At 36.2% G+C, this 25,906-nt stretch overlaps 1 protein-coding gene across 2 annotated transcripts; it reads right to left on the bottom strand.

The window, feature by feature from the left end:
• Positions 1 to 16,607: 16,607 nt before the first annotated feature.
• On the bottom strand, positions 16,608 to 22,997 carry LOC115988528 (calcineurin subunit B-like). 2 transcript variants are annotated; one of them, XM_031112098.1, is made up of 7 exons: positions 22,774 to 22,997; positions 22,312 to 22,401; positions 22,091 to 22,215; positions 21,867 to 21,963; positions 20,968 to 21,077; positions 19,057 to 19,131; positions 16,608 to 16,900 (listed from the first exon to the last, which is right to left on the bottom strand). In XM_031112098.1, exons 2-7 carry the CDS (start codon positions 22,379 to 22,381, stop codon positions 16,850 to 16,852), a joined length of 528 nt encoding a protein of 175 aa, XP_030967958.1. In that variant the 5' UTR covers positions 22,382 to 22,401; positions 22,774 to 22,997; the 3' UTR covers positions 16,608 to 16,849. The 2 variants fall into 2 exon arrangements, with proteins under 2 accessions (XP_030967958.1, XP_030967957.1); XM_031112097.1 differs by having other exon boundaries at positions 22,312 to 22,392.
• Positions 22,998 to 25,906: the final 2,909 nt, after the last annotated feature.

Here is a 25,906-nt window from a genome sequence, read left to right as displayed (position 1 = left end):
TTCAATATTTGAACACCACCCTTTTTGCACAGATCCCAATACGTGACTAACCAATGATGCATGGCTCCCAGTACGTGACTAACACACCAACTAGAAGAAGATGTCGGCTGCAAAGTTCTTCACTTCATCAACAATGAAGATCAAGAAGTACTTGGTTACAAAACTCTAAGGCGCAAAGTCGCAGTAGCTTCTTTCAGTGAAAATAAGCTATCAGTCACTTTTTGCATATGTTTTCCTTGTATTCTTTTATGTGACGGCCTCTAAAATAAGCCTTATATATGACTAGGGTTGTGAGAAAAGAAACCCTACACAAATACATAAGCATTGGCCAAAAATCAGATCTAGAAATCTGAATTTCGTAAATCTCGATAGATACCTCGATAGATAGCTATCTATTAAGCTGATGCTCGATCGATCGAGAGGTGTCGAGGAGGTGTCGAACCTATCTGTTGCGAGCTATTGAGAGGTATTGGGGAGCTATCAAGAGGTATTAAGGAGCTATCGAGGGGATAGAAAGTTTTCTCAATCGATCAACTTAGCTATCGAAAGGTGTTGAGATTGCGATAAGAAAAAGCTGAGGAGCTCAACAAATAGCCAGGTGTCGAGAAGTTATCAGACTTTAAAAAATCAACACTGCTTCACTTATTTCTTGGACAGATTTGCATGGTTTCAATACTAGACTTGAATTCTTGTTCCTTGAAGTATTAAACACATCCTAGATCTACCCAATTACAAGTAAAGTGCGTTTTGTCAAAGGATTAGCCAATTACATAAAATAGTGACATATGGTCCTAACATGTGAAACACATATGTCCTAATAATTTCTCCCTTTGGCAATTCGTGACAAAACCATAACAAACAAATGGACATATGAGAGAAGTCATAAATCACTTAACTCATATTCACTTGTTGAATACAATAAAATCTATCCTAACACAAACTCCTGAAAAACTTTGCAAGAAGAGAGTTCATGGCAAGGAAGACTTTGACAACCTATATTTCTAAAACACTTTAAACAAAACTCATCAAGGCATCTTAGTGTGAGATAGAAATAATAGAGTGCATACAATATATAAGAAACATGTGTATAAAGATAGAAAAGAAACAACACATGTAAGGGTAGGTGAAAGAAACATACATCAACATATAAAGAAGAAAAAGTACAATGTATGTAAACATGGTCACAAGACTGGTGTACAAGAAGAAGGAGGTAAGCACTCCCCCTAACAAGATGAAACACATCTCCCCCTTACAGAGGCATGTATTTCTCCCCCTAACATGTAGAATCTTCACAAATAAACCACATATTCTTCACAATTTCTCCCCCTTTTTGTCATGATTGACAAAAGGTACAAGAAGCTAGAAAGCTTCACCCGAGAGACATAAAGATGATCAAGGATGATCAAGGGGGCACAAGAAATTCATATAAATGCATGAATGTAATGAAACAAGATGCTACGGATGACAACATGACAAACATATCTCTCAACAAGAAAAGAAAATGCCAAGCACATAAATCCAAAACACACACACAAACACTAAACAAGTCTAACCAATTTTATATTTCAAAAATAAGTCAAGACAGTTTAGTGAACATACATTAACACATGTAAACCTTGTGATGGCCAAATCACATTGTACCTGCACATGTATCAAGAGTAGCAAAGAATATTGCGTGTCGTGTGTGAAAAACATCCCAAGATTGCAAATGTGTCAACATGTTATGATGATTTGAGATATGAGAAAATCACTTTAACTCACACACAATCATAACTGTTTGATGGGGACTATCACCTTCGAGGTACATCCTATAACTCCCACATCACCTAGAAGACACGCTTGCAATCATATTTAAAACATTTTGATCTTTTTGCTTTTTATTTTTCTTTGCATATTTTTCTTTTTAAGCAAATCATGAATGGGCATATAAGAGATAGAAAAGAAATACCCAATTATGTTAAGCTTTTGACATTCCGATTTTACTATGCCGAAGCACACAAATGTCATTGACATTGCACTTTTGCTATGCCGAAGCATATAGATATCATTTCATGATTGGCAGGTAACAGTGGTGAGATGGTTATTTATGCCTTTCTCTAAAGATTTTCTAGTCCTTCCCGTCAAAAAGAGTGATACGAGTGTTACGTACAAGAGATAACTTAATCTTACTCTTCACAAACAAAAGCCACAATGCTCACTTGCTTAGTTGTGCATAGAGATGCTCATTTAAGTTATAAAAAATACAAAATTTAGAAAATTTTATTTCAATGGTCATCCAAGGTACACAAGTACTAATGTACACATAACACACACTGTTTTTGTATTTTTCTGATTTTTCTCTTTTTATTTTGAAAAACAAACAAAATAAAGACTAAACAACCAAACAAAAATAGACAAACAACATGAAAGCATGAAAGAAATATGCATATGCATGAAGGCATGATAGAAAGGTGGAGATGCATGAAAGCATGATTCCAAAAGAAGATAAGAAATCAAGCAAAGAGAGTCCTACTTTAGATAGAAAGAATTAAAGCATAGGACAAACAAAAAAGCCAATTAGGTCTTAGGCTCCTTTCTCACCCACACAGCATAAGTCTTTAGCCGTGAAGATAAAAAGACACGTGTCCTAGTATGTCTACTAAAGGACATAGAAGAATTAAAATTCTCCTAAAAGTGAGTTAAAAAGCCCAAAGTTTTTAATAACTCTCCAAACAAAGGTGTAGGTCCTTGAGAGGAAACCTGTGACTATTTGGACAATTGCTTATGAGGATACAACTTAAAGCAATTAGGATGAATGTGTCCAGAAACACCACAATGGTGACAAACATGAGGTCTAACAAAGGACTTAGAATTAGCCAAATCAGTTTTAGATTTCATACCTTTATTACCTTTCTCAGATTGTGGCACAAAGACAGTCCTTGATCTAGAAGCAGTGGAAGAGGAGGGGCCGGAGGTAACAACATATCCTAAGCCAGTCTTATCAGAACTAGGTTTTTAAGCACTCAAAACCTCATCAAGCTTTGCATTAGACATCCTCTCTATTTGAGTTCTAGCTTGACTAAGCTCAACTTCAAGATTCTTGACCTTTTCTTCTAATGAGGTGTTCTCCACAACGAGAGTCTCAACTAACCTTGTAATCTCATCTAATTTGACTAACAGATCAACCTTTTCAGTTTTTACCTCATTAAGCTCTTTTCTACAAAGATGAGGAATCTTTTCAGATTTTATGAATTCAGTTCATAGCTTATCATAGGCTTCTTCAAGGGTCAACTTCTTGGGTACTTCATCAGAAAAAAAAATCCTCACTGTCACTAGCACTCTCCACAATCACCTTATCAGTTGAGGCAGCAAAGGTCATAACGTGACTACATTCACCCACATACTCATCAAAAGAGTCATTCTCAGTATCACTCCAAGTAGAAACCAACCCTTTATCTTTTAACTCCTTGGTCTTCTCCTTCATGATGTAGTTTGGGCACTCTATCCTTATATGACCAAAACCTTTGTACTCATGGCATTGGATGAGGGGTTTCTCATTCTTGCCCTTCCTTGAGGATTTAGATTTCCTAGGAGCTTTGCCCTTATCCTTTTTCGTAAATTGAAGAAGCTTAATAATTTCATTAGTTATGAAGCTTAGATCCTCATCCTCATCATCATCTTCATCTTCCTCTTCATCTTCACTTTCATCTTCATCTTCAGAGTCCTCAATCTCTTCCTCTTTACCCTTAAGAGCCAAGTTTCTACTCTTTCCACCTTTTCCCATTAAACCTAATCCCATCTCATAGGTTTGAAGGTTCTCTACAAGCTCAGTTAAAAGAATTTGATCAATGTCCTTCACTTCTTCAATGGCAGTGATCTTGGCATGGAATCTTTCAGATAAGGACCTAAAGATTTTCCCCACAATTTTGGATTCTGCTATAGATTCTCTAAGGTTGAAGGCAGAATTCACAATATCCATGAGTTTAGCATAGAACTCATCAAAGGTCTCATCCTCCTCCGTCCTTATTTCTTCAAAACTACTAGTGAGTCTTTGAAGCTTCACAGTCTTTACTGCCTTGGTACCTTCATAGGTGGTCTCAAGAATGGTCCATGCTTCCTTGGCAACTTCCGTGGATAATATTTTCTTGAATTCCTCATTGGTCACCCCACAAAACAAGGCATTCAAGGCCCTATTGTTGAAATTTTCCGTTATGATTATTGCATCATCCCAATCCACCAGCACTTCCTTTAGCTTAATCTAGCCAAATTCAACAGCTTGCCATACTTGTTCACCTAGAGCCTGCAAAAAAACTTTCATACGAACTTTCCAGTACGCATAATTAGTTCCATCAAATAAAGGAGGAATCAAAAGAGATTGTCCACGATCCATAACAACGGGGGTCAAGGATCACACTTGGGAAATTAATCCAATCAGAGTATACCCGCTCTGATACCACTTGTTGGGAAATTCAGACCTTGGTTTATAAAATTAACAAATTTTAAACCCAAGTTATTAATTAGATTTATTATGAATAAAACTTATTAAAACAAACAAATAAACATCAATATCATGTCAAAATCATGCAGTGGAAAAATAAATAAGACAAGATATGATGACCCAAGAAAACCAATGAAACAAACTAGTTTCACAGTAAAAAACCTGGGGAGAAACCTTCCCGAAAAGCAATTCACTATAGTAAAGAGAAGTTTCAGATCTAGTACAAAACATTTGTCCCTAGACTCTACAATCCCTGTAGATGAACTCACAGCATAAACTTTCTACCGCTTCAGAACCTCTGAACTCTTCAATATATGAACACCACCCTTTTTGCACGGATCCTAGTACGTGACTAACCAATGATGCATGGCTTCCAGTACGTGACTAATACACCAACTAGAAGAAGATGTTGGCTACAAAGTTCTTCAATTCATCAACAATGAAGATCAAGAAGAATCTGGTTACAAAACCCTAAGGCGCAAAAACGCAGTAGCTTCTTTCAAAGAGAATAAGGTATCGGTCACCTTTTGTATATGTTCTCCTTGTATTCTCTTATGTGACGACCTCTAAAATAAACCTTATATATGTCTAGGGTTGTGAGAAAAGAAACCCTACACAAATACATAAGCATGGGCCAAAAATCAGATCTAGAAATCTGAATTTCGTAAATCTCGATAGATACCTCGATAGATAGCTATCTGTCAAGCTGATGCTCGATCGATCGAGAGGTGTCGAGGAGGTGTCAAGCCTATCTTTTGCGAGCTATCGAGAGGTATTGAGGAGCTATCGAAGGGACAGAAATTTTTCTCGATCGATCGATCTATCTATCAAGAGGTGTCGAGATTGCGATAAGAAAAAGTTGAGGAGCTCGACAGATAGCCAGGTGTCGAGAGGTGTCGAGAAGCTATCGAGCTTTAAAAAATCAACATTGCTTCACTTGTTTCTTGGACAAATTTGCATGGCTTCAATACTAGACTTGAACTCTTATTCCTTGAAGTATTAAACACATCCTAGATCTACCCAATTACAAGTAATGTGCATTTTGTCAAAGGATTAGCCAATTACATAAAATAGTGAAATATGTTCCTAACATGTGAAACACATATGTCCTAACAACTTCATTTGAAAAGGAATTGTTGGGTAGCCATGAGTTTTCTCTCATTCCTCCTGATGGTCTTCATGCCATTATTTTTGTTAACCCTCAATTACTTCTTCCCACCATGTCTGTGGTGGCGTATGCTAGGAAGCAGAGTCGGTCTACTATATTTGAGCGGCAGGTAAAGGAGAAAGGGTGGTATTTGTATGCAGGTGAGTACTCTACAAATTGAGAGAAGAAAGTGAAGGTGGTGAACCTTCCTGCGGTTGCAAAGAAGGGTTCGGTGTCTTGATCTGCCAAGCCCAAGTTAGAACTACAAGATTTCCAATTCACTGTCTACAACACAACATATTACAAGTCGGCTAGACTATGTTGTATTTCCTTTGTTAAGCTTAATATATATGTTTATCTTTTATCCCAAAAAAAAAAAAAAAAAAAAAAAAAAAAAAAAAAAAAAAAAAAACAACGGCTTCCCTTATAGAGAAGTTGTAAGTCCCCATAAATTATTTTTCTTAATTGGCTTGATTTCTTTATCTATAATATCTCTCAATTTCTTTTTCTTTTTTTTAGGTAAAAGATAGATTTTATTTTTTTATCTCTCAATTTCTTATCTTGAACAAATTCATCAAATCAATCGATTAGGCTTCACATCAACTAAAAAGACAAAATAAATCATAATCTTCAATTTGTGAAGCTTGTTCAATAGATTGTTGTTGTTATTTCTACTTGGTAACGCTAATTACTAGGAGCTTTGCTTCTCGGCGGCTTGGCTCACAATCACAACATGTATCATTGATTATTCTATCCACTTTTTATTTTTCTCTCCTCTATCATCATTTCAGATCTTTTCTCATTTGATTACTCTCATCTCAACATTCTCAGTTCTCACTTAATTTTTTATTAGTTCATTTTTGCTTTTAAATTTTATTTGTAGAGAGAAGTTGTAAAATTTTATATATTTGCATTTTTTTGGGTGATGTCTATATATTCAAATTTTCTTCTTATTAGATTTTATATAATTTAAATTTTTTAATGACCACTCTAGAAAAAATTTCTGGTTACATCTACTGACTAGGACAAGTAAATAAGCATTTTCCTTTTTATTTTATTATTTTTTTTTTTTTTTTTGGAGAAACAGCATTTCCCTTTTAAGTTAAATCACTAAACTTCATGGCAATCCTCGTCGGAGATATTCAGTGAAAGACTATTCTAGAAAGTAGCACATGACATTATGAAAATATACTTTGCATAGGCTGGCGTTCAAAGAATGTAATCTTACCTAGTTTTTGCAAATTTAAATAAGCTTCCTTCTTCTACAAATTTAATATATTTAACTATGAGAATCCCAGAAACTACCGCAGTGGACTCTACACATTATTTGTCTTTTCCACACATTCGGATATTACGATACGAGTCTGATTGATCGCAGATTTTTTTAGATTTGGGTTTTTGAATTCTGATATGTGCCTGTGTTTGTGGCGAAAATGGAAAGACGATACTTCTTTGCAAAATAAACAATACAATTTTTTTTTTTTTTTTTGACATAGGTCCGAAGAGAACTATTTAATTTTTTTTTTTTTTTACAATTTTTTTTAAAAAAACAAACCTACAAATATATTTTTAAAAAATACAATTTAAGGCGCATAATGGTGGACAAAAATACAATTTAGAATTTTGTATCACAATTACATGGAATTTTTTGCCAAATATTCAGTTTTTGCAAAAAAAGAAAATTACTGAAAAGCCTCTATTCAAAGTTATTTAGTTATGTAGCTTCTTTTGAAAATCTATTTTTAAGCAAATGGGCGTTAACGTGAACTAATTGCTGATGTGGCTTCTTAAATTAAAATTTCCTACGCGGAATTTGAGTTTAGCAAACTTGGCCGTTTGGTACTGTTATTTAAACAACAGTTTCCAGTGTTTAAACATTACAGCACATATTTCTACAATACTTTTTAACCCACACGTATTTCCATGACACTTAAACAATGTTACTAGAAATCTCTTACCAAACGGGTCCAAGTTTTAAAATGGGTTTCATAACTAAATAACTTTGAGCATAGGCTTTTCAGTAATATCTATTGCAAAAAATGAATATTTGGCCCAAAAGAAACCCAATAACATTTAATACAATAGGGAAAATACAAAGGTATACAAGTTTTACTATATAAAGTTTACAAAGTGACATGGTAATTAATGTAATTAGTGTACTTCAACCCCCTCATAACTAAATATTTCAATTGTCCATTTATGATTAGTGACACATCTTGTAGTACTGGCAGCACTACTCATATGATAATAATTCAAATCTATTGGGTCCGCACCATGATGATTGTTTTTTTTTCTATCATCAGGCTAAGTTACTAATTGGTTTTCTACTTAATTGCTTATTTACTTTCTTATTAATTTCGATTAATATTTTTACAATCAAATTTTTTTAATCTTCTTTTCTTTTGGGTTAATAAGGATACTTCATTAAACACTAAATGGTAAGAGTTTTTTTTTGATAATCTAAATAGTATGGTTATAAGACACACCGTGTCTTTAATAATAAGGTAAATTCCAATAAATTATCTTGAGGTTTGGGCTAATATTAAGTAGGTCCAAGAGATTTTAAAACTGGTCAATTTGATCCCTAAACCCAACTTGGTCCCTAAACACCGTTGGTCATTTTGAACACTCTCTCCCCCCTCCTCTCTTTCTCTCGTTAGAGACTCAAACTCAATAGTCCCTCTTTTCTCTTTTCTCTTTTCTCAATTATTCACACAGATTCAAGACAACTAGAACAAAAAATTCTTCTCTTGTACAAAACCAAATGAACCCATTTTTGAGGTCTAAAAAATCATAACACCGAGGCCCAAAGAAATAGCACAATGGGCCAATCCCATGGAAGGTAATGATAAAAGGGTTGAGCTCACCACAAGGGAAAAGAATGGTAAGCCCAAAAGATTTGAAGCCCAAAATCCATAAAAGGACAGGCCTTAAGGCCCATGAAACAAAGGAAAAAAAGAAAAGGCCTAGCCTACCAAGATCAAAGGATCAAAGAGAGTCCAATCGAAAGAACTGGGCCGGGATCCCCAGAGGCTGCCAATGACTCAAGATCCTCGAGACGTGCAGCACAGCTGAGGTGGGATTGAGACAGCTCAAAAGGGAGTACCAAAAAAACACAAGGAACGAAGGACAATTGTGTCCTTCTCAAGCACCCAATAACGCAGCAAGGAACCAGAAGGCTTAGAGTAACCATTCATGAACAAAGGGGGTGGTATCTCAGGGAACCCAGAATGAAGAACTATAAGGGAAAGTGGCTAGGAAAACCATTGAAAGCTCGAAATGTGTGAAAACACTAGAGCTCGTTTAGACACCCAATTCAAATTACGGCTTGGTTGTTTTTACACTAACTTAATACTAAGTGCGGAATAGTATAAACGCAAGCAAACATGCAAGAGAGCTATTCTAATTCATATTTAAAGCAACACAGCAGTAAAATGAAATGAACAAGAGTAGGGAAGAGAGATGCAAACACAGATAACACCGAGACGTGTTATCGAAGAGGAAACCGAAGAACTCAGTGAAAAACCTCTCCACCGCCCTCTAAGCGGTAATCGATCCACTAGATAATCAGTTTGGATACATGGCTAAGCAAGAGACCCTCCAAGCCTAATCTACCCTCTGTACCTAAGCCCTCCAAGCTCCTACTCCAACAAGGCTTCTCGGAACCGTGTCTTGTCTAGCTCTTCGGATCCCGCAACAAGTTCCATGTTGCATCTGCCATCTTTGGCTTCTTCCAATGTTTCCCAGCAGCACCAAAACCTCACTGGACACTCTCAAAAGGTGTAGTAAGTGTTTGGGCTATTGACTTCTCAATGGTATGGAAATGGAGAGGTAGGAGATGAGGAAAATCCACAAACAAAGGTGTAGAGAATTGTTGGATTAACAATTTCTAACTCTCAAGTGTTTTAACTAGGGTTTTCTCTCTGAAGCTCTCTCTTACATTTGTGGTTAATGTGAGTATAAATAGTGTAGGTACAAAAAGTGTGTATCAGACTAGACAAGCTGGCAGAACAGAATATCTCGCGAGTGTCTCACGGGAAGGCCTTACCCGTGAGATACTCTCGAAACACAGCTGTCTCCATCTGGTCTGACTCTTCGCATTCCAGCATGTGCAAGACACATAAGTTACTTCACGGGATGCTAAGTCGCGAGCTACCCGCGAAAACACTTCATTCTTCAATAGCTTGAGTCTTCACACTCTCTCTCACTATCACACAACTCTTACAATAAATTCCCACAACAAATACAGGGTACAAAAGATTGAATAATATTACAATTAAATTTGGCAAGGAATAAAAGCCAACACAATACAACTTTGTAAATCACAACTTTACAATATCCCCCTTTGGCTATTCCGTGACAAAACCCCTAACAACAGACTCTAGACTTAAACGTGAGTTTGGGAACAATGGCAGAACTCACTCACACCTAATCTAGAAACTGTGAAGTACTTGCAGTTTATACCTGTAACCTGAAACACTCGCACATAAATAAAACTTTCATTAAGCTTATGACAAGTTGAACACAAGGTATGAACAAGAGCAAGCATAGTTTGATCAAGTATGTAAACAATAGATATCATGCAAACAAACACTTGATCAAATAAGGGCAGTCATTAAAGAATGACTCCAATGAACATATAACAAGTAAATGTTCATCCGGACATGTACAACAAAGCAATCACTTATGATTACTTGCATGTCCAATGGCACAACCAAAGCAAAATACACGAAGTATATATGCATCTAGGAACAATCCTACTAAAGGCACAAGTGTGAAGTACTCAAGACATATTAGCAATATCTAGAAGTACACAAAAAATGCTACACAAGCATTGAGAAAGTCACAAACACAATATACTGAATAAGCACTGAAAATAACCAAAATAACATATGCTGAGGTTTTAAACCAAAGCAATAAAAGTATAAACATAAACTAGTAGTTAAAGAAGCAAGAAAAAATAACCCCAGATAAACCGATAACTAATAAACCAATGTTTCTAAGTCTGAACCTATGCTCCCCCTAACACTGTGCAAGCTCTTCCTCAACTCCCCCTCAAAATTTTCTCCCCCTTTTTGACCGGAATGGCCAAAGGGCTAGAACTGATCTGACTCTGAATCCGATCCCCGCACCATGGACAAATCCTCAATCTGAGAAGACAGTGCAGTGATCTGTCCCTGGACGTACGCAAATTGGGTTGCTGTGTGCTGCACATGGGAGTCTAGCATGGCGAACATCTAATCCACTCTATCTAGCAAACGATCGAGTCTATCTGGTCCTTATGCTGGTGCAGAAGAGGATGGCTGTGCTGAAGACTCTGGAGCAGAAGTAAATCTATCAATCTCCTTCTCAATATCACCACCCTCGTCCTCAACTCAATCCCATGGTATCGTATGCACACCTGTTTTAGAGCCCTTGATGTGAGCTGTGCTCCTATTTACTGTGTGTGCACCAATAAGATAGTCCCTCTGGACTACTGTCAGACCACTCGAGAGTTTTAGTTTTGCCTTAACAAGCAATCCCATAATCAATGAAGGAAAAGGCATTACAGTCCTTGAATTCTGCTTCTCAATGCTCTTTATCAATACATGGATGATATGCCCACAAATATCTATCTCTTTATGGGTAAAGAGATCATACAGAAATCTTGTTCTTGGAGTAGACAGTGTAGTGAGGTTGGTGACCGGATACAAGTTGTGAATCATCACATATGCCAAAGCACTCATCTCTAGTGAGAATGGTATTGTGTTCATGGATGAATTTTTCAATGTGCCACCAAGTGTCCGTATCATCTCATCAGTAGACCCTAATCTATCCTCATATTGCACTATAATTGGCTGTGAGGGAGAATGAACCTCTAAAAAATCTTGGATGATTTCCCTTGTGATTACAAATTCTTTGTGCCTCACCTAGCACTCAATACGATCCCCGTCAACAACAGCATTGGAGAAAAACTCATTGATAATCTCTAAATACACAACCCTAACCGGGTTTAACAATTTGGTCCAAATTCTTTCTTTGAACACCTCAAGGATGAAAGTGTCCTCAAGTGATTCCAATTGTACTACCCTTTCCATGATAATGGTTGCGCCCTTGTAGCAATCATTGTATTTCATATCTGCTTCTGCTGACTTGAAGTTGTCAGAATCAGTGCGTGCACGTTTGGATGTTTTCTTGGTGGCTGCATGCTTAGTAGGTGCCATCTGTACAAATGAATACATACAGACAAACATGTGCAAAAACACAAAACAAAGCACAAAAACTTGATTAGATTCAAGTTAGTTCAAAATAGGGTAAAAACTAACTTAAACGGAGTACAAATAACTTAAACCAACATGCTAAAATAGTCAAACTAAGAACACATAGACACAATGCATGATGTTAAATAGGTGTGCATGTGTGTGCATATGGGTGCGTGTGCTGATGCATGATAGTGTGCCCAGAGGGTGCCTAAGGTGTGCATCGCATGGCATTGAGGCATAAAATTAACAAAGTGTGTAAAACACACACAAGATGATAAAAAAATGGTACAAATGGTCAAACAAGACCAACACAGAGGATTAGAACTCAGTTGAGTCCAAAACAACACAAAACTGTCACTTAAACAATCTGTCAAACACATGACATGCGCCAATGCACAACAGTTATGAAAAATGCATGAACATTTGGAAAAATGCCTCAATACATGCTTAAAAATGCCACATGGGGCCAACACAGGTGCACAAACAGCATATGGAACACAGCCCAATCAAAGATTTTGAAAAATATTCACTAGAAAAGAAAACCCAACCCAATTTTCGAAAATCCCCAATTTTCAAAACCCTAAGCATAAATTCTGCATAATCCGAAACTAAAAGATGAGAAAAGTGTAAGAAATACATACCTTGAAAGGATTTTGTAGAAATTTGCTTGAAAATGATGGGGTTTGAATGAAATAGTGATTTGGGTTGAAAGGGGTTCGAAAGACTTATGCGAGGGAAAAGAAAAATGTTTGAAAACCTGTCACATCTGCTACATTTAGACTGAAAACATGCGTTTTTCATGGATTAGGTAGTGGCGAAGCGGTCGCGAGACAGTCACGAGAAGGGCCACTGAAGCTTAAAACCTTTCGCAAGAAGCTTTAAGTCGCGAGACAGTAGCAAGACAGTCGCGATAGCTTCTGTGTGATTTTGAGAAAAATTTAGTTTTTGCCAAAAAACCATTTCGCAAGAAGAGGTTAGTCACGAAATACTCGCGAAAACACTTCATTCTTCAATAGATTGAGTCTTCACACTCTCTCTCACTATCACACAACCCTTACAATAAATTCTCACAACAAATACAGGGTACAAAAGATTGAATAAAATTACAACTAAATTTGGCACGGAATAAAAGCCAACACAATACAACTTTGTAAATCACAACTTTACAACCTTCAATCCAACAGGAATGGATTCCACTTACTTGGGAAGAATGACAAGAAGAAGCATAGCCAAAAGCTGAGTCGGGAAAGGTAAAAAGCCAAAAGCTAAGGTCAACTCCCTAAGGACACCTCAGAATGGAAAGTCAGCAAGGGACTTTCAAGGAGACAACACCAAAAGGAGAAAATTATGAGAAAAAAGGAAAGGACCAGCCCTCTGAGTGACTGGCACAGCACGGGCTCTGATACCCAAGGGAGCAAAAGAGAGGAATCAGTGGTATCCCAGAACCTTAGAATGACACTATAAAAGGGGAAGACAGCCAACATGGAAGGCATGGATTAATAGTGAATCATAACAGAATCATTGAGAAAACTCTGTCAAAACTCAGAGAAAATAGTAAAAGAAAGAGAAATATTCCCCGGTATCCTAACACAGCCACTATAGAATATACTTGGATTCAAAGGGGGTTTAAACTTTTAAACTTTGCAAGTCTTAGAGGCTTAGATAGCCATCTAAGTTTGTAATTTTTGAGCTTATTTGGACCTTGTAATGCGTCTCAGAGAGCACCTTGTAATCCACAATTAAGGAAAATAATGAAATATTTCATATTGATTTGAGAATCTCTAACAGTTATTTTGTGTCTTTCTTTATTATATTATTATTTCCTTTACAGTTTCTTGCTGTTCAATACATATATTCTTGTTTGCTAGTATGTATGTATTATAGGATCCTTGTTTTGTGCACCACTTGGTTTGTAAAACAGCCCATTTAGCTGCGGTGAACCAAGCCCACAACAACAAGGCCCAGAGTCCTTACTTCAACTTGGGCCTGAACATTGTCCAAAAAGGGACCCTCACATCCATCAATGCACAAACCAAATGAAACCAATGCAGAAATCCAAAAAAGAAAAAAAAAATATACAGAGAAATATGAGTTGTACATCCCAAATTACAAAGCATACTCCAACAAAAACATCTTATTAGACCCATTTTGAGACAAACCCAAATCAAAAAATAACCACAGATTTGCAACTAACTATACCTAAAACCCCACCTTTCAAACCCAAATAAAAAATCACCAAATCCTTCAACATAAGAAAATCCAATCCTTAAATCTACCAGGATCCAAACCAACAAAGAACCAAACCAAAAGAAAAATAAATAAATAAAAGAAAATATAATGGAGATAGAAGAGAAAGATTGGCAGCCACTAGTGGTGGCGCTGCCTATGGTGGTGGTAGAGCTTGTGGGTCTCTGCCGAATGTACCTTAGACGCTTCCAACATAAACCCAAACCCACACCCAAGGAAAAAAATATATATATAAACCTTCTCTTCCATGGCTAAGGAACACCAAAAGCATGAGAGAGGTTGTTTCAACCGCTGTGGGTAAGAGACAGAAAGAGAAGAGAGAGCCAAAGAGGCCTGAAACAAAGAAGAGAGAAGAGAGAGGAAATGGTCAACTGCCATAAGTAAGAGAGGAAATGAGAAGAGAGAGCCAGAGAGAGGTCTGAAACTACCACCACTATAACCACCCAAACCAAAACTCTCTCCCTCTCTTAGCTACCATCACATCTAGCATATCTTATTCACTGCCACAGCCACCGCTACCACGTCTGCTACGTCCACCCAAATCATAACTCACACCTATAGTAGCATAAAAAACAAATTTGAAAAAACCCAAATTCACATACTAGAACCCCCATTCAAATTTTCCTTGAGATTCATAAATCCCAAATACATTTGAAATCAAAATTCAAACCAAGCACATGCAAGAAACACCAGATCTTAACAACAAGCCAAATCAAAATTCCCAAACCCACAAACCAAACAAAGAGAAAATAGAAAGAAAAAAAAAATTATGAAAGAAAATGGCGACATGGTGGCGCTACCATAAATTGCTAGAGGTTGTGGTGGGTTTGCTTGTAGCTGTAGCTAAGCTTGGTCTAGCCAAAGAGATTCTGAGATGAGAGAGGGTGAGTTTGGTGTTCCAATCACTTATAAAAAAATATAAAAATATATAAAATATAAAATTATAAAAATAAAATAAAATAAAATAAACCCTCATTTACACAGTTACAATAGCCATGTATATCTAAATAGTACTATAACTTTTCTAAATTTACACATTTTACATTGGATGTGCAAAATTCAGTCCTTAGAGCATCCACATCAGGTAGTGGATAATCTTCTAAAATACAAAAACTCTTCTATTTTACACATTTTGGTCAAAAAAACACCCACATCAGTGGGTGTATAGTTGTGTAAAATCATATAAACATTTCCATGAGCTACAGTAACCGTGTAAATATACACGGTTACTGTAGCTCGTTTATACATTACTTTATTATTTGTTTCTCTCTCCTCACCTCAATCTCTCCTTCAGCTTCTACTCTAACCTCTCTCTCTCCGATCCCTCAGTCCAGCCTCCTCCATCAATCCACCACAATGCTTTGCCGGTCACCTAGCTTTCACTACTAGGGTCACCATCGATCCATCACAGTGCTTCGCCATCCGTCCAATTTCTCTGCCAGCTTCACTGTCGATCTCGTTGTTTGATCAATGGGTTCGATCTCTCTGTCAAGCTTCACACTGCTTCACCGTCGATAAATGGGTTCAATCAATGGGTTTGATCCATCACAGTGCTTCACCGTCGATCTCGTTGTTTAATCAATGGGTTCGATCTCTCTGTCAAGCTTCACAGTGCTTCACCGTCAATCAATGGGTTCGATCCATCACAGTGTTCACCGTCGATCAATGGGTTCGATCAATGGGTTTGATCCATCACAGTGCTTCACCGTTGATCTCATTGTTTGATCTGTGGGTTCGATCTTGTTGTTTGACGGTGGCTGTGTGGGATGTCTTGGTTCTGTGAGAGAGATGAGAATGGGGAAAAAATGAATATTTTATTAAATAAATGTGTATAGTAGATAAATTGATGTGGGAGTTTTGTAAAAATGAGTGTGTAAAATAGAAAAAGTAGGTTTTAGATGTGTAAATTTACAAAAATTTTGCATGAACTGATACAAATACTCTTAGTCTATTATTCACATACTGTTGTAAGTGCTCTAAGGCCTTAACTTTTCATTTTTCAATTCTTCCCTGTGAAATGAAGCAGAACTGATGGAATAACACCAGGAAAACATTTAGGTCGTCTTTGGTTTTTTCTTTTTCTTTTTTTTAAGGAAAATAAAAATAAAAACAGTTTTCTTATTTTCTTGCATTCCAATTTCTTGCATGTTTCTTGCATTGCAGGTACCATCTTAACCGTCCAACAGAATTTGGTGAATCAAAGATTGCTTTCAATCAAGGGAAGGCCGAAGCCAAATTGATAAAATTTCTAAGTCAGACAAATAGGTCCAAGAGCTATGAAATTGAACAGTATCTTTTACATCAACAATATCATTTTCTTTCTCAAAAAAAAAAAAAAAAAAAAAACAATATCACTTCTTTTCCCCTTAAAATAAGTGAGGGTGGGGAATTCAAACCCAAATTCTTCCTGTGGAGAAAACTCGGCAATCCTATCAATGAACAATCACATATCTCATAGAAATATCATGGTAAATCTAGCACCCAAAAAAGAAAAAAAAAAAAAATCAATGACAAAATATTGATCAACCATTTGAAATCTTATTGTAATAAACTAAAATACACTGGTTGCTTATTTTTATTATTTTCTTTTTTGAAAAAAAAAAAAAAAGAGGTTATCTTAATACAGGCGTGTGGTGGTTCCAACTTGTCATGAACATTCTACAGGGATGCAGATGAGTATCCACTCCAGATTTTCATCTTGAATTGTAGCAAAGAAATCACAGGGGAGAACATAAATTAGTCAACTGGAACTTCAACCTCCATTTTTAGTCCCGACCTGCCAAGAACCTGTAACAGATATGAAGCAATGATGTTACACATGGCCAAAAATATTTCACGCAGACTCAATAATCAAGCATAACTATTCAAATCCATATCAAATGTTCATGGTATATTCATCTTGCAGCGGCTCTTTTGCCAAATAGATTTTAACACAAGAAAAAGCTTTTTGTCAGCAAGCCAGTGTCCCCATTAAGCTTCAAATCAAATGCAGATGAGCCAACTTACGAATGAGAAGTAGAAGATGAGAAAAAGGGTTTTTGCATCTAAAACTAGCCTAATTGTGATCCCACCTCTGCATCTATCTAATTCACTGATTTCTTAAAAAGACAATAGAGTGAGCAGTTGAGAAAATCATGTGACAGCACATACTGAATCTAAACCAAAGATAAATGAATAAATGAACTCATTCCATCTATCAGAAATTACAGAATGTCCCATCCCTTTACATCATCTAATCTCGATCTTATCTCTTTTTCATTTGATAATGAAACTCATTCACAAAAGAGCCTAAAGATACAGGAAACAAAGCAGAGGAACTCACAATAGAAAAAACTATTGCACTAACAACTGTGGCCTCTACTATACAATCCTCCATGATTAAAGAAAAAGAACCCATCAAACAAACTGAGACATTAAAAAATTGCCATGCTTTAAAAAGCGTTTATTGATTAGCAAGCAAGATGTGGTGGCCTAGATTGGGTGCCAAACAAAGAGTTCAAGACCTATTCCCCATCAAATGTAAAATGAATAGTACAAGAAAGAAAGAAAGAGCTAAAAAAGTAGATGGTGAGTATGAATGAGGAAATCTTAATTAGGTCCACTATTCAGTGCTGGCCCCATATATGTGAGGTCCTCTGAGGGGTGGCCAAGAAAATCATAATTGTTTAGTTTACTTTCCAGATTACCTATGGCCCTCTAGAGCTTGACAATATGGCTGTGGACTGCAGCAGAGGAAGATTTATTAAGCATAACTAATTTTTATTTTATTTATTTTCCTTCAGGCTTCCATTGTTCATTGTAAATGAGGAGTGTAGCTGCAACTTCTAAAGGTTTTTTTCCCCTTTTCTAAAAACTATTCACTAGTTGTGGCAGGGAATTACGTAATAGGATGCTTTAGGTCACTAAATAGATTTAAGGTAAAAGTAATATAATAGCAGGGGACAATCTAGTATCAATTCAACAATTTTTTAGTCTATTTTGGAGATCAGGCCTTGTGTTAGTAAATTTTGTGAAATGGTCCAGAAAAGAAAAAATATGAAATTCCTTCTTCACCTCTTACAATGTTTAGAAGGATGAAAAAAAAAATTCTCTGCATGTTTGTGTTGGTAACTGTGAACTGTTGATTCTCCTTCTGAAGATAGATGGGCAACAGCAACAATTTCCGAAGACTGATCAACATCTTTTGGGGTTGATACTACAGTAACTACACATTTCATATCCAATGAAATTAGGGCCCATCATAAATTCTGAACAGCATTTTAAGAGAAAAGAAGGTTATTGTTATTATTGCTCAGACTTGTCCATAACATTTGTTGGAAATGGAGCAAAGGTATCACATGGAGTTTCAAGGATGCTTACTGTAAGTGTAAGATGCATTGAATATTTGAGACATTGTAAAATATCTGTTAGCAGAAGAATATGAATACAATCCTAATGCCAATGGTCATTTAATGGTTATCTAGGATAAACACGTTGAAAATCACTTTGGGTTATAAAGAGAATGCCATCAATGTACATCTGATGCAACTAGACAATGCAGATACATTTCACTATCCTTCCAAGTTCTAAAGCTATAACAATGATTATTGACTCAGATGAACATTAAGAAGATTCTCAATGGAATATTTCTCTGGCAAAAATAGCCCTTTATGTACTCAATGATGTCTCAATAGGCTTAAGAATTGCTGTCCTCTTTTAGTATATTGCAGGATGATCAAATTCCATGTATATACACATCCATTCCTCCAACAATCTTTTTCTTTTTTCCCTCCAACTTCACCCAAAAAAAGTTACATAATTTAAACCCTCGCCTGTAGCCTCAGAAAGTGCTAAGGCAGATGTAATCAAATCACTCAAGTGTATTTGTTTTCCTCAATTTTCTTCTTTCCTATGTTACAAAGAATTTAACTGTTACTAGAATTATGTAAGAAAACGTAAATTACCTTAATGAAGTCATCCAACATCAAATAAGACTCCTTTGAGTAACCTGCTTCTTGCAAAACCTGTCTCAAGACTTTCTGCAAACCAAAGAACAAAGGGTGCAAGCCATTGATATGCTTTAGTAAAAACTTGAACCAAATAGTAATCTTTTAGATTTGAAAACAGATAATCAAGCCATGCTATTGCAAACTATACAAGTGATAACTAAAAAAGAAAGGGGAAAAATAAAAGAAGAGAACTAAACGTTGGGATTTTCAGTGTCTATTTTTTTTTTTGGGGGGGGGGGGGGGGTAATCGAAGAAAATGAAGAATATCTCATTCAATTTTAGGACATGTATCTTATTATTAAAAAATCTTCTAGCAGAAACTTAAAATCATAGGCTGAAATGATAAGGAACCACCCAATTTTACCAATCAAATAATTAATTTAGAATGTGAATTTTAACCTCAAGGGAGAAATAGTTATAGCCATTTCAAAGCAGGAAGAAGTGGAACAGTTTCACAAGTCATAGATTTGGTATCAAAATTCGCAAGTGCCCAGAAGATGTAAGCCATATTTAGAAATTCCAAGTAATTGACATCAAATTAAGCCATATAGAGGTTCCCCATTCATTAACATTCTCAATTGGAATTATCATTGTACATCTTGACCTTTGTAGCTACTCCAAATGACAATCACATTAATCCATGGCATGAACCTCTCTTTTTCTGTCTTTTCCAATATAACATACTTTACTTTTATCCATGCCATTCCCCTGTTTCACTTATGTCCAGGCCATTCCTCTGTTTAATGAAAATATAAAAAGGGTAACACTTCGGCATAGTTCCTTAGGTGTAGTACTTTAGGTTCCCCAATTAAATTCAAATACATAGGTGCATTGAATTTAATTGTCCTTGAAAAAGATAATGTTGTTTGTGATTTATTGGTCAATACAACCATGTGTTAGAATTTACCTAGAAAACCTAGCATACAGAATCTAAGGAACTATACATAAGTTTTTCCCATATAAAAATTGCTACTATTATAGGTTATCTGACTAATAACCATGCATGGAAAAATAGGGTCACATTTTGGCTTTTATTTGAAAGCAACAAAAGAGTATTTAGGACATAAAATATGTCAGCTACCTGTGTTGCAAATGTCCAACACAAGCTTCCTCAATAACCCAGTGCAGAATGCATACTCAATAAAAGTGTTCAACATATTCAGATGAAAACATTCCTAGTTTCTAGAAGCTATTCATCTGTTCCTCCATAACGTCGTATATTTTAAATGAGTAAATCCACAAAGAATAAATCCAAATGAGGAAAAAAAAAAAAAAGGCTAAATGAAACCACCATCCCTACATTAGGAGGGTAGAAAAGTAGACTACAATACTTAATCCATCAGTCTCATAAATATCATAGGATCAGATGGATCCCACATCTAGGCATGTGGCTGCACCCAAACACACACATACATAACATAGCACACAACATACAGTTTGAATACAAAACTCAACACAAGTTAGCAGATGGTTTAAATATTACTGATTATAGATAATTACTGTAGGGTAAGAACATGCGAAATAGCCAAGAAATTTTATAAGACAACCTCAACATTTTGGCAGTTCAAATATCACTAGTCAATCCCCCTTATCCAGAAATTTTTTCGAGAATATTTTCCTCCACTAAAAGGACACCAAACTGGTTCACTTCATCCCTTGATAAAAAGTTTTTAACACCTTCCTAGCAGTCATTTTTTACTCGATTATGATGTCTTTGCATTAATGACTTCACTAAATGATTCACAGTTATGCACTATGAATAACTTCACTTCTTTCATGTTCCTCTTCAAAATCATCAACCTTTAGCTTTGATGGCATGACTAAATGATTGAACAAAAAGGTAGAATGCCAGATCCTCGTTAATACCTCTCTTTGCTCATCAGACATGAATGAACCAGACAAATCCCGAAGCACTTCTAATATGTCATTGAAAGACACCTTCCCGTTATTGTCTGAATCATATACTTTGAAAATAACTGGACAAAGAGACAAACAACAATATCAATATATAACCCAAAATTTTCACTTCCTTAGTAAGCTATATTAAAAAGTATAATAGTTATGCAGCATTGAAGTTAAGACAGTACCAAAATGATTTACAATAAGAAAGATAAGCAAAATTATAAGAGTAATAACATTCAACAGAAACAACCACACAAAAAAAAAAAAAAAAAAAAAGTTGTTTGTTAAATAACATGTCCTATGTATTAAATTTATTCAATCTATTTAGCTTCTTCTTTTTTTTAAAAATCCTGTTTGTAACTTTATTATTAAAGATGCACACATTACCAGAACTATTGCATATACGTAGGCATTTCACAAACTGTTCAGAGTGTCATCCAATTGTTTACAACATTATTTTTTTTATTCAATGACTAACAAAATTCTTTACAACATCAAAGGTCTAAACAATCTTACACTAAAAGCTTATGCCTCTCTGTTAATTTTTGGATTTGTTCCAAGTCTATCACTATTCTTAACTAAGATAAAATGCTTTCCACTCATAGCCTTCTTTACATGTTGAGTGATAGATAACAGGTTTCCAAATTGTCCCCAATGCCAAATTCTCAAACTTCATTTTTCAGGAAAAGGTTGCAAACCAAAAGGAATAACAAATGTAATGCATTTAAGTAAATGTACACATTATCCCTAAATAAGTGATTATCATGCAATTACTACAATCCTTATGGTTCATCCAACTTTTATTATGAAATTGAATCAGAAGCATAAATAATCCTGTTAAATTGCTAAGCAACCATACTTACACTCAATTTTTTGCTGTGTAGTAGCTTTACCACTAAATGCAGACAAGAAAGCCACAAAGTCCTTAAAATTCAAACCATCCACCATCTTAAGTAGCCTCTGCAATGGAAATTACCACAAAGCAAAGCTGTGAAATTATCATGCATCACCAAAAAAACACTACAAACATCACAAGTACTAAATACAAATCGTCCATCAATTACTTTTAAAGATCCAAATGGACTACCTGAGAAAGCGGATTCATTGCAAACTCAGGGACTGATAAGAACTCATCAGCAGAGATAAAACCCTTCGCATTCCGATCAAGTTGGCAAAATCTTTGATATAATGATACTATTTCTTGCTGGGAAACTAAAATTTTTACACACCAAACGCATCAAATTGAGAACTAAAAACAACAATATAAAAGAACTACAGAACTTATGAACAAGCGTAAAGATAACCCACATAGATTACTGCAGTGTTCTTGCACTTCCTCGATATCATATTGAGTCAACACAGATGATGCACTCCCCATTGGCTCTCACTCTATAACAACTAATTCCAAAAAACAAAAATTACCCATCAATCAATTACCCAAGCAAGCCAGAACCCATAATTCAAAAACCAAAATTACAGGCAATAACTAAAAAACCCAGGCCTGTTTGGTTGCAGAGAAACCTTAACAAAGAAAAAAAAAGAAACCAAAAATTCCATTCAAATCTCTAAACTCACATTAATAATTAAGACCCAAAAAGTGCTTCACTCAACTAAAGCCAATAAAACCATGTGGCTTAGTTTAGCTTGATTTATTCAATTCTTGTGAAACAATACAGCCAAAAACAAAGGAATCAATATGGGCATATTTGTTTTATCCTGGATTTTCTAAGTGAGGAAAACAGAGAAGTAGAAGAAAGAAAGAAAAGGTACCTGAGAACCCAAGGTGTGACCTGGATTGTTGGAGATGGAATTTACGTTGTCATCATCGAAGTGCAAAACGTCGTTGGGTTATGGGGGCTTATAAGAACTAGGAATAGGAGAGAGGAGGCGGTGGCCGCTGAACCCTTTTTATTGATTTATTTATTAGTGTAATTATGTTTATGACTTCAAAACCCCAGCCCAGAAACAATTTCGAGGATCACATTCACATGCTTTGCTGCAGTATTCGACTTTATAATGCTTTTCTCTGCCGTCAAAGCCGATGTATTTTTATTGGTGGGCCAAAACCAAGAGTTTTGGATATTTGCAAGTTGACGTGTTGGACCCGGAATGGGCAGACTTTGGCCCAATCAATTTGCAGTGGGCTGCTTTTTTTTTTTTCTTTTTTTTTGGTAAAGGGGATAAAAACAGAGAAAACTACACAAGCAAGGACTCAGTAGGGCAGCGCCTACTGACATACAGTCCAGCCAAGTCATGACTTAGAGAAGGAAGAAGCTACATAGGGGGATGGTCAAAAAAAACAAAAATCTTCATTCTGTGCTGCACCCTTTCTTGCAAGAAGGTCAGCGCATCTATTAGCCTCTCAGTAGCAATGACTGAAATGAATCCGCTGGACCTGAGAAGCCAGCTGTCTGCAATCATCTAGGAGGGGAGAGATAAAAGGATTTGTCTGATTGGTTTTTTGCAGAATATCTATAATGGCTTTTGCATCCATATCAACTTCAATGGCTTGAAAGTTTCTGTCCACAAAGATGGTAAGGTCATCCCTTAAAGCTCATAACTCCGCTTCAAAACTCGAAGTTACACCGATCCTTCTTGAAAATCCTACCACCCAATTGTCGGTGTCATCTCTGATCACACCTCCTCCACCAGCTAATCCTAGGTTACTTGAGGAGGACCCATCCGTGTTTAGCTTCTTCCAATCGCTCCAAGGTCTCTCCCATCTAATACCCTTCATTGTAAAACTGTTGTTTTTCTTCCAATCCGCAGCACACCAATAATAATCACCAGCTTGACTAATTATATGGGCTGCCAAATTTGGGTTGGGGTTGCTCTTTTGGAAAATCACCTTGTTCCTTTGTTTCCATATCATCCAAATGGCAAAGAGAAAAACTAAATTCCATGGAGGTTGGCTATGACAAATTGTTTGATCATTCATTGCATTAGTGGACAGCCAGGTGTGAATATCACTGGTGAAGAAGTTCCTATCCGCCTCAGAGATGCCTAGCTGTTTCCAAAGATCTTTGCTACTCCAACAATCCCTCAGCAAGTGGATAATGGTTTCCGAGTCTTCTCTACACCGAGGGCAAGTAGGATCAAAGCTTACCCCTCTTGTTTTTTTTTTTTTTTTTTTTTTGCTGAATTCTTACCCCTCTTGTTACTAAGCAATCCTTAACACCAATGCTATTATGTAGACATTTCCAAACAAAAAACTGAATTTTTGGAAGAAATTTTATTTTCCATATCCATTGCCCCCTAAACTCATAATTGTCATTTTCTACTGTTGCCAACTTATACGCACTCTTAAGATCAAAATTCCCATGGGAATTAGCTGCCCAAGACAATCTATCCTCACACCTGGCAGCTACGACATATGGAGTGGCCTAAATTTCCAACTTAATACTCAAAGGGAGCTCAAAAGAAATTTTCGACCAATTCCAACCATTAGCTGATATCACTTCCTTTACTTTCATGTCACCTTCCTCCTTGGTCAAAGGACCCTGAATTAAGTTTCTGATTGGTCCTTGAAAGGACCAATTATCTGACCAGAACCTTAGGTTGCTATTTCTTCCAATGACCCATTTCGTCCCAGCATTAAAAACCTCTTGGCCTTTCCTCATACCTTTCCATACTCGAGAACAAGGAAGTTTGTCGCTATCAACCAAGTTTATCCTCTGGTGAGTGCAGTATTTGTTCCTAAGAACTCTAGCCCATAAAGTTTCCTTTTCTGAATGGAACCTCCAATTAAGCTTTGCCATACCCTTGTGCTTATATGCTATTATTTATAAATAAATAAATAAAACACATGCACACAAGGAGAGGTAATGAAATTCCAACACAGTTACACAGGTGCTGGCACGCAATAAACTTCACTCAAAATCCATGGTGGCTAACTTGCTATTGTAAATTTTTGTTTGTGCTTAAAGATTTTATGGATAAAAAGTTGGATATAAAGTTAAATATTTTTAAGTGATTTTTTGGTAGACTTAGTTTAGGTCCAGTGCATCTAGTGCACTGGATCCAATCAGATGATAACACGTGTTCAAAAGTAGACACATGTCATCATCTCAATAGATCCAATACTACTAGACACTGGACCTAACCCTGACTTTTTTTTGCTTTGTGCTTTTGATATTTTATATTATTTCAAATTGTCTTTTAACCATGTTTAGGGACTTTTCACTTGCCACATGGCATGTTCTCATTGGGTGATATGTGTCCTAATAACAAAAAGATAGGGAGGGAGATTATAAATGGGCTTAGCAAAACAATTCTGACACTGTAGAGGCTAAGCTATGCCTAACATTGTCCCTACATCACTTAAGAATTTGGACCTACAATCATCCCTATGCAAAATAAGCTAAAATATATGTTATACTATAAAAGACCAAAAAGCCCTAAATAATCTTTTAGCCAAACAAATTGGGCTCAAAGCCCATTATTTGGCTCCTCGGAAGATTACATGACATGGGCTAAAAAAACTAATGATTTTGTGGGTGTGCCATCCTATATATGGTTTGCTTGAGGAGTACGCTACCAACCGAGTGGGTTGCGGTGGAAAAAATGGGAGTCATCACCGGGTTTAGGTTTAGGTACCAAACCACTTATTATGCAACATTTGAGTTTGGAGTTAGGATATGAGTTTAGCAATGTCTTAGGCACCCAAACTTGTCCAGCCAAATGAGTTGGCCTCCACTCATATATTCCATAGCCTAGGTCTATCAAGGACCCCCCTAATGGAAAATTCCATCATGCATTTAAAATATAACCTACATGCACAAGCTTACTAGTTTACACATGCAGAACTAAGGTTCCAAAGGGTTTTTGACATTTTTGAAAACATTTTGAGTTCTCTTTTATGCACTTGAGCAAGACCTCTAAGTAATGTTATTTATAAGTATTG

The sequence above is a fragment of the Quercus lobata genome, chromosome 5, assembly GCF_001633185.2.
Source record: "Quercus lobata isolate SW786 chromosome 5, ValleyOak3.0 Primary Assembly, whole genome shotgun sequence".
Classification (NCBI taxonomy): Eukaryota; Viridiplantae; Streptophyta; class Magnoliopsida; order Fagales; family Fagaceae; genus Quercus; species Quercus lobata.
Note: the sequence above shows the minus strand (reverse complement) of the source record. Positions and strands in the feature narration are given on the sequence as shown.

Coding starts and splice junctions, on each gene's coding strand:
- LOC115988528 (XM_031112098.1), bottom strand. CDS start 22,381: ATGGGGAGTGCATCATCTGTGTTGACTCAATATGATATCGAGGAAGTG. Junction 19,132..20,967: donor TGTCTGATGAGCAAAGAGAG/GTATTAACGAGG, acceptor TTTGGTTTGCAG/AAAGTCTTGAGACAGGTTTT. Junction 16,901..19,056: donor TGTTGGATGACTTCATTAAG/GTAATTTACGTT, acceptor TATCTGTTACAG/GTTCTTGGCAGGTCGGGACT.